General features: G+C 44.4%; 1 protein-coding gene across 15 annotated transcripts in view; it reads left to right on the top strand.

The window, feature by feature from the left end:
- Window positions 1-17,771, top strand: part of PHLDB1 (pleckstrin homology like domain family B member 1) — a 185,872-nt gene that overhangs the window by 55,846 nt on the left and 112,255 nt on the right. For all 15 annotated transcript variants that reach the window (XM_040325487.1, XM_040325476.1, XM_040325480.1 and 12 more), the window contains exon 4: window positions 1,077-1,247. In XM_040325487.1, coding sequence (XP_040181421.1) covers window positions 1,077-1,247 — 171 coding nt within the window. The remainder of the gene's footprint in view (window positions 1-1,076; window positions 1,248-17,771) is intronic.

Raw genomic sequence — 17,771 nt, 5'->3', positions numbered from 1 at the left:
TTTTTTTATGTCAGACTTTTTTTAAATATATTTTCTGCACTTTCAACATACCTTTAGGCACAAAATGAGATGTGATACTGGTAGTTGTATTCATTGTTTTCTACTCACCACTCCACAAAGCCCACTTTTGCAATGCATCCAGGGCTTTGCGGCTCATCCAGGTAATCAGTGTCCCATAAACAATTTCATCTCATCTAAGCTGGGGATCTCAACAGCTCTCAGGCATTACCCTTTTTTTTTTTTTACCTTACCCATTAACAGACTAATGATGGATGTTTTTCTCTAAAGGCCTGTGTTGACAGAATTTTCTCCACTCTAGATTCAGAACTGCTTTTTTCAATGCACAATGCATCCTTATGCCAGGAGCTGCCAGAAAAATCCAGCGTAAAAAAAAAGCTTATTACGCTGTGTAATAACACAGGTTTTTAGGTTCATGGCATTTAGAAGCGTATATAGAGAAAGCATATATGATACGCCACAAGAATGCATTTGCAAGTGAAAGTGCATAAATTATGCCTGTAAGCTCCTCTCTGAATGCAAGTTTGTGGCTTTTTCTGTGCCCCTGAATCAGGCCTGTCCTCCTCTCAGTCCAGCCGGGTACCGCGCAATACAGGAGATTCAGTTTCCTGTCCCCGGCCAGACTGACAGGAAGTGCACACTGAGTGTTCACTTCCTTTCAGTCCTGCCGGGAACAGCAAACTGAATCTCCTGCCAGGCGGTACGGTAGGGAGGGGGGGGGTATGTTTTTTATTTACTTAAACTGCATCGCTATGCTGTGGTTCCTGTAGGCTTTGTGTGCGTGCGGGGGGGGGGTCTTGTCTCCATGTCCATTTTGCTTGGGGCCCCCAAATTCCTTCAAACGGCCAAAAAAAAAGAAAGAAAAGGAACTGAAATGCATGCTGAATGGACCCAATAGAAAGCTGGATTTTCAAAAAGTTTTGGCTAGAGATACCATTAATTTCCATTTAGTGTAGATTAGTGACAACTGCAATAACTGCAAAATATATTGATGAATATTACCAAACACAGATACATTTTTGCTTTTCTGTCTTCTCATGTCTTTCCTTTTACCACAGGGAGGACCACGTTAGGCCATGCATCCAAGGACATTACCATACAGGGCCCTGGTATTGCTGCTACACATTGCTACATTGAGAATAAATGTCACACGCTCACCCTTTACCCATGTGGGAACCCTTGTTCTATCGATGGGGTTGCAGTCACTCAGCCCACTCGTCTGAGACAAGGTAAGGCTGGCACACATTTATTTATTTATTTTTTATCAGAGGAAAAGATTTTAACATAGTTAACTATTTTTGCATTTCATGTTTTCTTAAGGAACATACTATCATTTTTCATGGGAAGAAAAGGCTCGCCAGAAAAATGAAAATCACAGAATTTAAAGGAGTTGTAAAGGAAAATGTTTTTTCACCTTAATGCAATCTATGCATTAACCGCTTGCCGACCAGCCGCCGCAGTTTTACGGCTGCAGGTCGGCTCTGCTGGGCAAGATCACGTAATATTACGTCATCTCGCCGAGCAGCCAATAGGGGCGCGCGCTCGCCCCTGACGTCGACGTGCGTGCATGGTGATCAAATACAACCAAAAGAAAGCTCTATTTGTGGGGAAAAAAGGATGCCAATTTTGTTTGGGAGCCACGTCGCACGACCGCGCAATTGTCAGTTAAAACAACACAGTGCCTAATCGCAAAAAGTGGCCTGGTCTTTGACCAGCAATATGGTCCGGGCTGAAGTGGCTAAGGTGAAAAAACATCTAATACTGCCGCCCCCCCCCCCCCCCCTTATACTTACCTGACCCCTCAAAAGTCCCGCGATCCTCTTCGCCGCTCAGCCTAGCCGCTGATTGGCTAGAGCGGATGGATTGAGAGCAGCGCAGCCATTGGCTGGCGCTGCTGTCAATCACAACCAGTGACGCGGCGCGCCGAGGGGCGGGGCCGAGTGATACAGCTATGGCCGCTCGCTGTATCACGGGAGCGCGCCCGCAATTAGTGACCACCTTGCAAGCTCTCGCATGACTGTGGTGACTAATTGCGGGGAGGACCAAAGACAGCCGCCGAGGGACCCCAGAAGACGTGGATCGGGGCCACTCTGTGCAAAACAAACTGCACAGCGGAGGTAAGTATGACATGTTTGTTATTTAAAAAAAAAAAAAATTCCTTTAGTAACGCTTTAAAGTTTCAGCATTTGTCCTTAATCTGTCACATGAGGGGATTAAACATTTGCTGAAAATAGCCTGGATTCTATGAAGGTCCTTTCTGGAAGTGTTTTTCTAACTACTAGGAAAACCATTTTAAAAGCTCCTTACATTTGCTGTGTTTCTGTTGGTTGGAAAGTATTTTGGTGCAATATTTAATGAGCATTTTAATAAGCAACATTTTACCTAAAACATGTTTTCCAATTAGCATAGAAACCTCCCATATACAGAACCCTATATTTACAGTTAATAAAAAGGGAAATACGAACCCCAAAAACGTATAATACATGGTCCAATTTACTCCAGCAGGGGTAAAAATTCTTCCTGATCCCGAAAGGCAAATTGGATATTCCCTGGATCAAGAATCTCTGGTTCTGTTACCTATAAATGTTAACATACAGTTATACTTTGTGCATTTACGAATGCATCCAGCTAATTTTTAAAAAATTTACTGAGCTGGCCAGAACTAATTCTTGATGGAGTCTTTTCCACATTTTCACAGCTATTACTGTGAAGAAGCCTTTCTGTACCTGGAGGTTAAATCTATTTTCATTCAGACCTAAAGTGCCTCCTTATCCTCCTTTAAAGGTGAATAATGCTGCACCAAGTTTACTATATGAAACACCTATGTATTTATACATGGATGGTGATCATATCTCTCCTTAATTGCCTCTTCGCAAGAAAGAATAAATTCAGTTCTGATGTTTCTGAGTTTTATTGAGGTGGCTTTGAGGGACGCCTGTTGCGCCATGCTGTGCATGCTAAGGTATAAATAACTCAGTTCCTGAAGTTTAAATGCCCTTTGAGTTAAAAAAGCTAAAGAATACAGATGGATGTGAATAAACCCATATATTAGTAAATTTCAGAAGGAAAAATTAAGTTATGCAAAGTGCATTAAGCCACGGTAACCTTGAAGAGGGACTTTACCCCTTTGTCCATTTTCTCCGCTAACGCTCCCCCGCATTCAACTATGCCAATATGCTACCTGTGTCGATATGGGTGTTGGCAGAGGCCTCTGGCACATCTGCACATGTGCAGGATATCTTCTGTGTGTGCACAAGGAAAGGGACGTTTTCGGATGGACAAGCCACGCAGGTGCAGATGTGCTGCAGAGCTGATGTGACCTGAAGCCCTGCACCACATCTGCACATGCTCAGAATTCAGGAGGAGGGATCCTGGACGTCATTCTCGCCTAGGTGAGAAATGTGAAAGTACTACTTTGCAGCACAATGGATGTTTTTTTTAAGAAATAAAAAATATCCAGTTTAAAGAAAGGAAAGGGAGAGGAAACAGGGCATCAGGAAGGACATTAGGTTTATGGTGAAGGTCCGCTTTAACCAAATAATCTCTTAGCTGCTCTAATCTTAAATGGAAGGGTAGGTGTGACAGACCCAACTGGGACAGGGGCTTTTGGAGAGGACTGCAAGATAGTCTCTTGCCTACTGACTATGGGCCCTGGCTTTTGAGGGGGCTCTATTCTTAGGAGGTGTGTGCCTGAGGGACCCTTGGAGTGGTCTTGCTTGGGATTTGGGCCCATGTCCCCCCAAAACACACAGACTCTGAAAACAGATTTGGGGCCTTTGTGCCCAAACCAGCAATGACATGCTTCAACCCCTTCCTAGACTGTGGGACTAAATGTTAATATAATAATCTCAAAACAACCTGATGCTGGAGTCTCCTGCTATAATCTGTTTACCAAACTGTCTTTCTCTCATGGTATAATTTCCCCATTGTGTGCCTCCTATATGTGAATTTCCATTGTTAATTGAGTGACCTATTGTTTCTGTCTGTCTGCTAATCCTTTTAGAGATTTGAACAGCCCTAGGTCTTTGTACTGGTGCCAAACGGTCTGGGTGGGCATTGAGTCACCTAGGCTTGTCTAGGTGACTAGTTGTTAATTAGTTTAGTTAGCTTACTGCTTAGGTTTATGTTGGCTCTTCCTTAGCTATATTAATTATCTTACTGTTTAAAGTTTGCATTCTGTAATCAAGCTCTTACCTGATTTTGTGTGGTATACATTCTATGTGTATACAATAAAGTCAGTCCCAGTTTGCACCTAAGCTAGTGTTGTCTAGTCCTTTGGGTGCAATATTCAGCTATAATACCTGGTTCCTGACTGGAGGAAGCTGTATACTGAGGGAAGTACTCAAGAGGGATGCCAAGCGGTCCTTCACAGTAGGTACTGTTTACACATATTTAAGTCCAGCAAAGCACTCTGGAGATACATTCTTGTCTTCCCCCATCAGATACATATCTGTGTGTGTAAATGGTAGCTTCATAGCCCAGCAGAGCCACCGTCAGCAGCTTCTTTTCCACAGCTTGCTATAGGGTTAGTGGTTGGGTTGGTAAGACATAAACAAAAAATGGAACATTAGAGTTAGCTGGGGCTGTTTGGTGCAGCTAATTAAAGCGTATAATATAACAGGCTTATGGGAAATGTCAATCAAAAGAACAGATGTTATGACATTCTCAGAAGTTCCACAAATCAACTAGATAAAAAGGGAATTTTGAAAAAAATCATACCCCTGTTGCAGTTATGTTATATAGTTTTTAATATATGTCAAGGTTTTATTGAAGCATTGTGTTAAAGGTTAAAGAAGAACCCCTGCCTAAACAAAAACTTTTGGCAAATAAAACGTTTAATTTGCTTGCCTCATTTTGTATTCTGTAGGGAGGCTACCAACATGCAAATTAGCTGACCTAATAAATCAAACAACCAGAATGATTTCTTGTCCAGGCTGCCCTAAAATCATGCTGTGTGTACAATATTTTGAAGCCATTTAATCTGAGACTGATCTACATCTACATTTTCCTTGTGTAAACCCATATGTTGCCCAGAATTTCCTTTCCAGTAACTTGGCACCATAGACCTGATTTGAGTTTAATTTGAACTCGTCCCTGTGGGCCAAACCGGCATCAAATTATAACAGCATGCATACCTATTTTTACTAAAATGCATCAGTCCAAAGAAGAGTCGTGTGTATGCTCCCTAGCAGTTTTCTCGACAAAAAAACTGCCCGCAAAATTTTTTAAACCAGCTCCCTTTTTTCTTGTTGTGTTTCCAGTCAGTTTTCTTCTTGTCGCGAAAACCAGTCGTGTGTATGCTTTTCCGAGGGGAAAAAAAATATTTATGCTCAGAATCAAGTATGCAGCTCAAATGGTGGCGCCATTTGAAAGGAACTTCCCCTTTATAGTCCCGTTGTACGTGTTGTACGTCACCGCGCTTTGGTTGGACGTTTTTTTGCATTTGTGTATGCAAGTCAGGCTGGAGAGGAATCACGTTGGGAAAAACATCAGTTCTTTTCATGCCGAGAAAAATGGTCGTGTGTACGAGGCATCAGACACAAGTGCCCAAGTGAATGTGATTCAAAGGTATAACACTTTCATCCAATAATCTAAAATATCTACTGCAAAAAGATAAAAAAAAAACAGGTGGCACCACCATCTAAGTGTAGACTTTATTATCAACATATACAGTAAAACCTTGGTTTGCGAGCATAATTTGTTCCAGAAACATGCTTGTAATCCAAAGCACTTGTATATCAAAGCATTTTTTTACAGGGTATAAAAGAGAAGAGAGGCGCCTCTAAGCGTAGCAATAAGTTGCTAAATGTTGTACCTTCATTAATTGTAACTATATTGCTACACTTGGAGGCTCCTCTCTTCTTTTTTATAGTCGGTTGTGACATGACGCTACTCTTTTTATCAAGACATCGCTTGTATATCAAGGCAACGTTTATTGAAACATTTTTTGCTCGTCTTGCAAAACGCTCTCAAACCAAGGTTCTACTGTGATGGAATTAAAATTGCACTCACATATAAAGATAGATAAAGGCACATCAAATAGTTCTATGGACATCTGCAAAGTTTATCAATGCAATCAAGTCAAGTGCCTTTATTTACCTTTAAATGTGAGTGCAATTCTAATTCCTATACTTGCCGATAATAAAGTCTACACTGAGATGGTGGCGCCCCCTGTTTTTTTTTCTTTAGCTTTTTGCAGTGTGTGTATATATATATATATATATATATATATACACACACACACACACATATGTATTTTCTTGTACTATGACCAGAGGAGCTGCAGCCATTCAGGAGTGAATGTTGGAGTTACTGTATGAACATTAATTGGGACTTTTTTAGATAATGGTTTCCCATCCCCTCCCTGCTCCTTGTTTCTTTTATGGCCCAGTTTTGCTTTATCTAAAATATTTACGGTATGTATGGTTTGACTTCTACCTGCAAAAGCAGTAAACAAGAGTTGAGGCTTCACATTGGAAACGTCATGTTTACCTAGTACTGACAGCATTATGATGATAAACTAATGCAGCTGGTATCATCTGTTTATCATTTGCTGATCTGACCATCAGCCTGCTGACAGTGCCATTGTCCATTTGCTATTACCGTCTGTCTGTGAACATACACTGCTCTAGTATTTGTCCTGCCTGTTATTGGGCTGTTGCCCCTGGAGACACACTGGAGATTTACTAAAACTCATGCACACAGAATCTGGAAACTCAGCCATCAGGTTTTATTGTCAAAGCTTGAAATTAGAAGTTTATTGGTTACTATGCACAGCTGCACCAGCTTCTGTGTGCACCTGTTTTAGTAAGTCTCCCCCACTGGGTCCACCAAGCTCCGTGACAGCAAGTTCATATCACCATTAACCATTTTAATTACTTACTTTTATACAAAAATGTAAATACATTTGAATGAATCCATGCTTTCTCCACTGTGTATCTTCTTATGGGAATGCCCCAGAGCTTTCTTGAAGCTTTTAAAGTACCATTCAGCTCCAGTTTGTAAATGTTGAACACAAATCCTAATGGGAGTGCCAATTGCCCCTTTAAGCAAGCTGCCAGCAGGTTTCAGCACAGAGAAACAAACAACTCATTCACCCTGTATCAGGGGCGATCCAGACAATGAGGACTGGAACCCGGGGGCACATAGGCTCTATCAGAAAGGACTGCGCCTCTGAGTATTTCTAGCCAGAATACTCAAATAGGCTACATTACATCTGTGCATCATACCTAGTCCAAGGGAACAAATAGGGTTTTCCTATCCATCAGTAAATCAAATTTTTAATATCTATTCCTGAGCAGTATTCAAAAGCTGCCACCCATGGATGAGGCTCTTCTTTTGGCTGTTTGGTATCCTTCCCCACTTTCCATTGGAGCCGGTGGGCAAGTTTTTTTTATCTCTCTCCCCCACCCATTTCTCTCCCATCCCCGCCTCATGGTGTTTTTGGCTACTCAATACCTCCCAGGTGTTTTCCACCATGTACCAATTGGGTCTCCTGAGGAAGCTAACAGCGAAACGTGTAGCGATACATTGGCGCTGGCGCTGTGATCCCTTCAGCTGGCCTTCAGATAAAAGATTATTGTTATGACCGCACACTCTATTATTCTCAGGCCACCCGCACAGGTTTCCTTGTCCAGCTGCTAGTCCTATATGGGAGACTATACACTATGGCAGGGATAAGCAATTAGCGGACCTCCAGCTGTTGCCAAACTACAAGTCCCATCATGCCTCTGCCTCTGGGAGTCATGCTTGATGCTCTCAGAGTCTCGCTATGCCTCATGGGACTTGTAGTTTGGCAACATCTGGAGGTCCGCTAATTGCTTATCCCTGCACTATGGCATACCTATGTATTCACCTCGGCTGCATGTTTTTATTACGAGATTTAATACATTTTTATACTGTAATATTTCTTCCCTACTGGGATTATAGTGGCAGCCTTCAAAGCCCACCTCTCCATTTTCTCCATAACATTTTCTACATAATTGGATGTGGTGCAACGTTTTGCATCTAAATTTTTTTGGCAAAACACTTACAGAGCTTTCAACAAGCTTTGTTGAAGCTTTTAAAGTACCATTCAGCTCCAGTTTGTAAGTGTTGAACACAGATCCTAATGGGAGTGCTGACTGCCACTTTAAGCAAGCTGCCAACGGGTTTCAGCACTTCTTGAATCATGTTGAAAGCCTGCTAGCAGCTTACTTAAAAGAGAACTCTGGCCAATTTTGTTTTTAACCATGTAGTGGGGCTGTGCCCGCACTGCTTGGGTTAACTGCTCGTTTTGGTCTAGGGGTTTGGAGAGCTGAGATATATTCTCCCAATCCTCCCGGCGCAAGACTGGTCCCTTCCACCCCTACCTCCCCCCACCACCACCATGCAGTGGACTGTTCCTGACGTCATTATGCCCATAAACCTGCTCTAGATGTGAAGACATCAGGAACAGTCCACCGCTGGGTGTGGGGGAATGCCATCTTCTGGAGGATCAGGTGAGTAGGCACAGCCCCACTGCATTGGAAAATAAATTGCCTGGAGTTGGGCTTTAAAGTGGCAATCAGCACTCCCATTGGGATTTGTGTTCAACATTTACAGACTGAACCTGAATTGTGCTTTAAGAGCTTCAACAAAGGTTGCTGAAAGCTTCGAAAATGCTTTGTCAATGCTTGCTGTCCACACTGCTTCTTTACAAGCTGAATCCCACGTGAAACTGGTCTTAAAGGGGTTGTAAAGTCTAAGGCCCCGTACACACGGCCGAGAAACTCGACGAGCAAAACACATCGTTTTGCTCGTCGAGTTCCTTGTGAAGCCGCCGAGGATCTCGGCGAGCCAAGTTTCCCCGTTGACTAACGAGGAAATAGAGAACATGTTCTCTATTTGGCCCGACGAGATCCTCGTCGGTTTCCTCGGCCGAAAGTGTACACACGGCCGGGTTTCTCGGCAGAATACAGCTCCGATCGAGTTTCTGGCTGAATTCTGCCGAGAAACTCGGTCGTGTGTACGGGGCCTAAACGTTTTTTACCTTAATGCATTCCTTGCATTAAGATAAAAAATGTTTAGGCGTCAGCATCTCCTCCTCAGCCCCCCTTTATTTACCTGAGCCCTCATTCGATCCAGCGCTGTGCACATCTGCAGATCTTTTCTCCCCTTACGCCAGAGTCTCGCCGGCTTCGCTGGGGCACTGGGAGCCATTGGCTCCAGGTGCTGTCAATCAAAGCCAGTGACGAGTCCTGCTGTCCATGTCAATAGATGCAGCAGAGGGACTCAGTTGCGAGCACGCCCGAATGTCCCCATGGATAGCGGCTTCCCATGGGGGCACTGACCAGAAAGAAGGGGCAAGGAGCGCCAGTGGGGGACCCGAAAAGAGGAGGTTCCCGCCCCGCTCTATGTGGTTTCATTGCACAGAGTAGGTAAGTATAGACATGTTTGTCATTTTATTTTTTTTAAATTTACCTTTACAACCCCTTTAAAGAAAACACATAAGCTCAGTTCCTATAAACCAGGCATGTCCAAAGTCCGGCCCGCGTTCCAGTTTCGGACGGCCCGTCTGGTCATTTTGACAAGTATGTCTTTTGTGGCCCCCAACGAATCCCCGAGCGCCACAAAAGAAATACATGCTGGCTGCCTTGGAGGAGGCGGGACGAGCGCTGTGCATACAGGAGTACTTCCTGTTTACACGGTGACCTGTGTAAAAGTCCTGTCTCCTGTGCTGCCATTGGACGACTGTTCTGTCCATCACAGGAGGCGGGACTTTCGATTAAAGAGGCCACCGATAAAACAGGAAATTCTCCTGTATGTCTGTCGGTGCTCGTCCCGCCCCCTTTCTGTCTCCTCCAATGCTTCAGATGAATGAATCAGGCTGCAATGGTGAGTCTGCATTCAGGGCAAGGGGGGTGCTGCATTCATGACAATGTGGGTGCTGCATATATGGCACTTGTGAGGCTGTATTGATGGGCAGTGACCCTTATTTTGATTCACAGTTCTTTATTTAAAATGTAAGATTTTTTTAAAGTGAAGGTGCGTTTTATACTCCGATTAATACGGTATATCCAAATAATACGCCTGAGCTCATCTCTTTACTCACACACAGCCACAAAGGCAAGAGAATTCTGTTGGGCAGTGTATTAGTGCTCGAATGAACACACTTAGAACAAATTTTAATGGTTCACAGAATGTCAGGCAAAATGGTCGGCCCTCACACATGTTCACCTTATCAAATCTGGCCCTCTTTGAAAAAAGTTTGGACACCCCTGCCATAAACCAATGTACAAAAGTGGTGGGAAGCTGAAGAGCAGGGAAGTTTGCAGTTCACGGACCCTTGTTACCAAAGTGGCTGTTTTTAATAAAATTGGCATATTTTTTCCAGACATCTGAAAGCAGAAGGTGCCAATTGCTGCCATTGCTTTTTTATTGTCTTACTAAATTAGCCTGTAAGCAGAGCCAGAGAACGTTCCAGGACAAATTTAGACAAAGTATTTTTATATATGGATGTTTAAAATAGATTTAAAAAGTGTACATTTGCTGTGTGTGATTACATACAGAAATCATCTGGCTGGCGATTTTTTTTATTTGGTAAATACATTTAAAGCGGTGGTTCACCCTGTTTAATAACATCCTCTCTATGCAAATGCGCTGCAAATACAGAGACTAAACGATTTTTTTTTTTTTTTTTTGAGTCCTACTTACCCGTTTCCAGGTCGTATTTACGACCTGTCAATCAAAATCCCCCGCGGGGAATGGGCGTGTAAGTTCATTCTCCCCCGTCCTGTCACTCGAATTGTGGCACTCCTCTGTCGACGCGCTGTACTCTAATCGCGCGACATCTCGGCACAACGGGGCGTGAACTTCTTACGCCGGCCGTTGTTATGGCAACCATGCAGTGTTTAGAGTTAGTAGGCCAACCACTGTCAAATAAGGCATGGGATGGTGGGCACTGCCAGAGGGATGTGTACCAATGCAAAAAAAAAGGAGAAGGTCTTAATGCGGTTTGAAGGCCATTACATTAGGCAAATCCCACATTGTGGCAACCCATTTTACTTGTGATGATGCAATCATTTTGAATGGCATTCCAACACACTGAAGCAAAGGCATTTAGTGTGGGAACAGATGGCAGTGTTTTGCATTTTGTCAGAAATTATGCATGTTCGATTTTTAGCATGTTAGGGTGCATTGGCAGCCAATTTATTTATTCATTGGGCTGCATTAAAGTGTTTATAAACCTTTATTGAAGTGACCGGTCTCAGGCAACACACAGATAAAATAAATCCTTCCACATAAGTTGTACCTGTTTAGCTGCAGCCCCTCCCCTCTATAGCTGATCAAAGTGCACAGTTTACACAGCATTTCTGAGCTTCAGGTGTCAGGGGGTGGGAATCTCGCGTCACACACTGCACAGCAAAGAAAGGAGAGCTGAGTGTAATCAGAAACCTGAGTGGAGGGAAAAAGACACCCCCTCCCTCTACATAATCTCATAGGGAAACATGCACAGCCGAGGCTCTCAATCACCTACTATGTGCTGGAGGAGGAGCGGGGCTGTGTCCCACGATTGCTTGGTGTTGGCATTAATGATCAGAAGTGACTTGTGCAGATAGCAGAGGAAGGGCAGAAAAGCTAGAAATCGTACTTGGAGTTTTGGATTGAGGCAAGTACACACTATAGAAGGATGCACTTTATTCGTTTTTTAATTTCAAAGGTTTACAACCACTTAAAGTGGAGGTTCACCCAAAAACTCCGTTTTTAACATTAGATTGAGGCTCATTTTGTGAAGGGGAATCGGGTGTTTTTTTTTAAATCGAAGCAGTACTTACCGTTTTAGAGATGGATCTTCTCCGCCGCTTCCGGGTATGGGCTGCGGGACTGGGCGTTCCTATTTGATTGACAGGCTTCCGACGGTCGCATACAGCGCGTCACAATTTTCCGAAAGTAGCCGAATGTCGGTGCGCAGGCGCCGTATAGAGCCGCACCGACGTTCGACTTCTTTCGGCTACTCGTGACGCGATGTATGCGACCGCCGGAAGTAGGTTCCTTTAAGCTAGTGCATTGTTGGTTCACTTACCTTTTACTTCGATTTCCCTTCTAAAAAATTTTTTTCTATGTCTGAATTTCCCACTTCCTGTTCCTGTTCAGTAAGCTGTTCTGGCTGACTAACCACAGCTTGAAAGATGGTGGCAAGTTTACTGAGGAAAAACAGGAAGTGAGAAATTCAGACAAAGAAAATAAACATTTAGAAGGGAAATCGAAGGAAAAGGTAAGTGAACCAACAATGCACTAGCTTAAAGGAACCCATTTAGAAAATAAAAAACGAACCTTTACAACCCCTTTAGCTGATGTGGACATTGCAAAATCATCCACCTGCCTCCCCACCTCAGCTAATCAGAGCGCCACCTGCTGGCTGGATATGAACATACACAACACTCATAAATATTTGCTTTCTCCCTCCCTCCCAACAAAATATTTTTTAATCCTTAACTCAATTTAAAATAACTGTAGATTGATTTTGCATACATTTTAAGTGACCTGTCATGACAGAATATGGGGGGGGGGGGGATTGTTGCCATTGCTGAATTCCCCTTCTGAAACTGCCATCCCGGAGCCTTAATATTACTGAATTGGAGCATTCATGCAGCTCAGGAGCTCTGATTTTGCTGCATGCTTGTTCCTGGCAGTTCCTCAAAAAGTACAGAATCCAGAGACAGACAGGTAACTAGCATTTTTTAGAAGATAATAAAAGGCAGTCTCCATATTTCTGTTAATACAAGTTACTTTACCCTAAGCCCTGCTAATCATCCTGGAAATAATTTTAGTGTCCTAGTGATGATAATCTGAGTGTAATAACCAACTGATTTGAATTCACTCATCCACAAAGATGGAGCCCGTTTGATGTTTATTATCTTTATTTCTGGGTCACCGAAGCTTAGTGGGCATAGCAGCCTCGTGTGTACTACAAATGCTGTGGGAGAGATAATGGTTGTTTAAACAACCCCTAAACGTATCCGGTTTCCTGCACAAAATCCCGCAATTCTAAGCATTCGCGATTTGTTGACATTTACTGTCACCAAAAAACTCATCCTTAGATACATTGCTAAACAGGCACAACCCAAACAAGCCACAAAAAGGAAAAGATATATCCGCTGGATGCAGCTGCATATCCACATACTGTGTGTTTCATCTGCCATGTTCTGACTAGCAGGGAGTTTCAATGTAAATGAAGCGATCTGCATTGGCAAGCACAGCCCTGATGCTGCAGGCGACATTGTACTTGGTACACCGCATCCCAGAGCCAAGGCCTGCTAAGCACAAGTGTATGGTAAAACCTGTACTGAAAACAGTGGTTGTCATTGCTAATCTGGGCTTAAAATATGGCTGCTGCCTGGCTGATCCAATGTTGAGAAGAAAGATATGAGGATGCCCTGGACTGCTTTGGATAATATATATATATATATAAAAAAAAAAAGTAAATACACCTATACAAATTGTTGACTTTTTCTACATATTTGAAGGGCAAACACCAGCTAGAAAATTATATTATATATCAGAGCAGGAAACTGTCTGGGGTCACGACGCCACATTAACTAAGCAGATTGACCTATTTCAGATCTATCTGTGCCACATTCTATTTTAGAGTGAAATATAAACGAATGCAGCTCTGTTGCCTAGTTAGGGAATGCATCAGTACTCCATATAGAAAACTGACAGATTCCCACCAGGTGTGACCTGTCATAAGAGCTGACAGCTTATATCCCTCTCTCTACCTGTGCAGTGACTACACTACACAAGCAGAGCATGCTGGGTTACCAAAACTCCTGCCTTCCACTCTAAGCTTAGCAGAGGGTAGGTACAGGCAGAGGAATCAGAGTGTGCTGCTCCAGCTCTCCTGTTCTTTGTCTGTCACATCAGAACAGAGAACTGATCTCCAACACTGTAACCCCCCGACATAGAAGTGACCCATACAAGCATTTGAAAGAAAGGGACAGATTGCCCCTGAAATTCTTTAAAGATTCTGTTTTCTAAGCTGTTCTGGCATTGGTCAGAATGCCGGGGGAATTACCAAAGAGTTTGATTAAAGTGATTGTAAAGGCAGGATTTTTTTTTTTTATTTTATTGTATCCTATGCATTAAGATAAAAAGCCTTCTGTGTGCAGCAGCCCCCCTAATACTTACCTGAGCCCCATCTAGATCCAGCGATGTTACCCAGGACTCCCATCCTCATTGGCTGAGACAGCAGCACAGCACCACTGGCCCCCACTGCTGTCAATCAAATCAGGAGAGAAAGGGGGCAGGGCCAGGCCCTGGAGTCATATCTGAATGGAGACTGTAGCTCAGCTCAGGTGTCCCCATAGTAAGCTGCTTGCTGTGGGGGCACTCAACAGGAGGGAAGAGCCAGGAGCCCTGAAGAGGGACCCGAGAAAAGGAGGATCTTTGCTGCTCTGTCCCAATCCAGAGCGGTCATAGCAATCAATCGCTTGGTTAATATTAAAAGTTAACCGCCGGCAGCTCCCGCCCTCCATCCAATGCTGTTGTGCCTCCCGCACTCAGTCCAAAACGGTCAAATGCTTTTGAAAAATCCAAGTATACCACATCCACAGGCACTTATTTTGTCTACGTTTTTGCTCCTCTCCTTATAAAAAGACATCAGATTCGGTCTTTCCATGCTGACTAGTGCTTCAAATATTGTGCTGACAGTGTGTTGCAGCATGTTTTTGTACGCACTGTTTTTTGTGCGTTGTAGGAAGAAAATTTTATTTTTAATGTGCATGATCCATTTTTGACCAGCACACAGATGTTGGTGTGAACTAGGAAAAGTCAAAACAAAGCAATTTTTTATGACTTTATGTTGGATTAAGTCGGCTTGTAAAATGGTATTTGTGAAGGACTTTTATGTAATTGCCTATATGCTTCAGTTTAATTCTCTCCCTGCTATTTTAATGTCTGTGTGTGAAGAAGACCTGTGTTTACCCTTAAGAGATGTGTATTGTATCGTCAGGCTAAATGATTAGATAATTGGCTCATGTTAATTATTCTGATTGCTTCGTTGTAGTAATTAACTTCACTGATGTCATTATCTAAAGAAATGTGCCTTGTCAGGGTCGGCACCAGAGTGTCTACCTATAATCTGTATGGGAGCCCAGTGTGTGGAAAGGGGTGGAGATTTCATTGTTCTTTGATGATTAGCTTGTAAACTGTATATAACTAGCAGAATGCTGCCATTAAAGAGAGTCTTGTTCCAGCATTAAGCTTTGGCTCAGGTGTGGATTATTCGGCGATTCCAGGGAGTTCTACTCGTGGAATATTGGGTGATTTTCTTTTATGGGAAGAAGGGAATGCTTGACGGGGATATGTTCTACTACTGTCACAGTATTTTAGGTATGAGTATCAAAGGGTTAAAACCCCTGCCAGCTTATTTTGTGAAGAGATTCTTCTTTACTTCATGCCCCAGAAGTGCAACAGGACATCTCCAAAAACAAGGGAAATTCCCCTATCAGACAGCTGTCCCCTGAGGACAACTCTTTAGAATGCCAGGTTCCCCATGGTCCTCTCCAGTCATTGGCCTGTCTCTGATGATGTAACTCCTGCGCATGAGCACAAGATTTACATCACCCATCTCTATTCCTGACATCTCCATGTAGCTGGAGGGTACATGGAGTGACATGTGCCGCACAATGTACACAAAATATTAAACACGTGCTACAGGCGCGAAGCAGTTATGTTGGCAGAAGAGACTTTGCATGAATCTCTTGTGCCCCAAACTCTACTTTGTAGCAGTTTCTTATTTTATTTCAGTTTTAAGCCCACATTTCTAGGTGTTGTCTTTCTAGGACTGGGTACAAGCAGGCCCGGATTTCCCACAAGGCCACTGAGGCCAGGCCTCGGGCGGCAGCGGCATGGAGTCCCCCGACGGCCGTAACATACAGTTAAGGGCGGTAAGTTGCTGTGTGGTAGAATTGTGTGGGGGAATTCGCTCGTTCGTTAAGTGATTGCGGCGATGTCGCCGAAATCACTTGTCAAATGTGTGCTGCCGTCCGTCCTCCCCTCCCCCCACATACCTCTTTCTGCTGGCTCTGTCTTCGGGACTCCGTCCTCCCCCCAGCCACTGAGTCTGTCTCCTGTCCATGCCGCCGATGTACACAGTGAGAGGGGTGAGCTGTGCCCTTCCCATCTCAGCTGTGACAGGAGTTCTAGCACAGTGCTAGGACTCCTGATTTGGAGGTGACAGGGTCAATAAAGAGAACCTGACACCTCCAATTGCTATCACATAGGGGATTGTTTTCTCCTGTGTTATAGCAATAAAGTTAAGTAAAATTTGTTTTATAAAAAAAAAAATAACAATAATAAAATAAAAAAGTAATTAAAAATAAAGAATAAGAAAAATAATATTAAAAATAATAAGAAAATTATACAAAAATAAAAAAAAGTAAACAAGCTACAAATAAAAAAAAAAAAAGTAAAAAATAAATAAACAATCGTGCCATCCCTGCCCTCCAGTTGCCATTCTCCATTGATTTGGGGGGGGGGGGGGAGGGGTGCAGCATTGCGGAACCTGGCCTTGGGGCGGCAGGGAGAGCAAATACGGCCCTGGGTACAAGGCCTGAAATGTCCCATGATTGTACCAGCGCTGGTCCCAATCAGAAATACCAGCACCGAATGGAATTGATTGTCACAATGGGGGACTAGGCCCGGGGTAGGCTCACCCAAAGCCATATAGAAAAAGAAGCACAAAACATCCTCTGGAACTCTCTACCTCATCCTGTCTGGGTATCTCCTACTCTGGCTGCCTTTAGGTGATCCCTGAAAACTAATCTCTTTAGGGAAGCCTATCAGGCCTCCAACTAACTGAACTCTTATCTATTCCACCAGCGCAGGCAAAGGGGGAAGGGCATCAGAACGCAGGGAAGGGTGAGCCTGGGCAGCAGCAGCAGGCTGACAAATAGGGGGGGGGGGTGTAGCAGCAGGCAGGGAAGACAGAGTAAGCCCAGGAAGATGCAGAAGCACAACAGAGAAAGGTGAAGCAGGCATAAAAGGGTGGTGTTGGGGAACCGTAGCAGGCAGTGGAGGGTGAGCCTGGGCATCAGCAAGAGGCAGTGCAGAGTGAGCCCTGGCAGAGAAGAGTGAAGCGGGACAGCAGCACGAGACAGGACAGCGCAAGTCTAAACAGCAGCAGCAGGCAGGGAAGGGTGAGGGGAGCAGCAGCAGGCACATAAGGGTGAGCTGGGGTGGCTTCAGCAGGCATGGAAGCATGAGGGGAAGCAATAGCAGACAGGGAAAGGTGAGGGGGGAGGAGGAGAGAATGGCAGGCAGGGAAGGTGTGGGGGGGGGAATGGCAGGCAGAAAAAGGGGGGGGGGGGGGGAATGGCAGGCAGGAAAAGGTGGGGGGGGGATGGCAGGCAGGAAAAGGTGGGGGGGGGGAATGGCAGGCAGGGAAAGGTGAGGGGGGGGAATGGCAGGCAGGGAAAGGTGAGAGGGGGGGAATGGCAGGCAGGGAAAGGTGAGAGGGGGGGAATGGCAGGCAGGGAAAGGTGAGAGGGGGGGGATGGCAGGCAGGGAAAGGTGAGAGGGGGGGGATGGCAGGCAGGGAAAGGTGAGAGGGGGGGATGGCAGGCAGGGAAAGGTGAGAGGGGGGGGGGATGGCAGGCAGGGAAAGATGAGAGGGGGGGGGGAATGGCAGGCAGGGAAAGATGAGAGGGGGGGGGGAATGGCAGGCAGGGAAAGATGAGAGGGGGGGAATGGCAGGCAGGGAAAGATGAGAGGGGGGAATGGCAGGCAGGGAA

Source organism: Rana temporaria, chromosome 10 (assembly GCF_905171775.1).
Source record: "Rana temporaria chromosome 10, aRanTem1.1, whole genome shotgun sequence".
NCBI lineage: Eukaryota > Metazoa > Chordata > Amphibia > Anura > Ranidae > Rana > Rana temporaria.
This window is presented reverse-complemented; position numbering and strand designations above follow the sequence as displayed.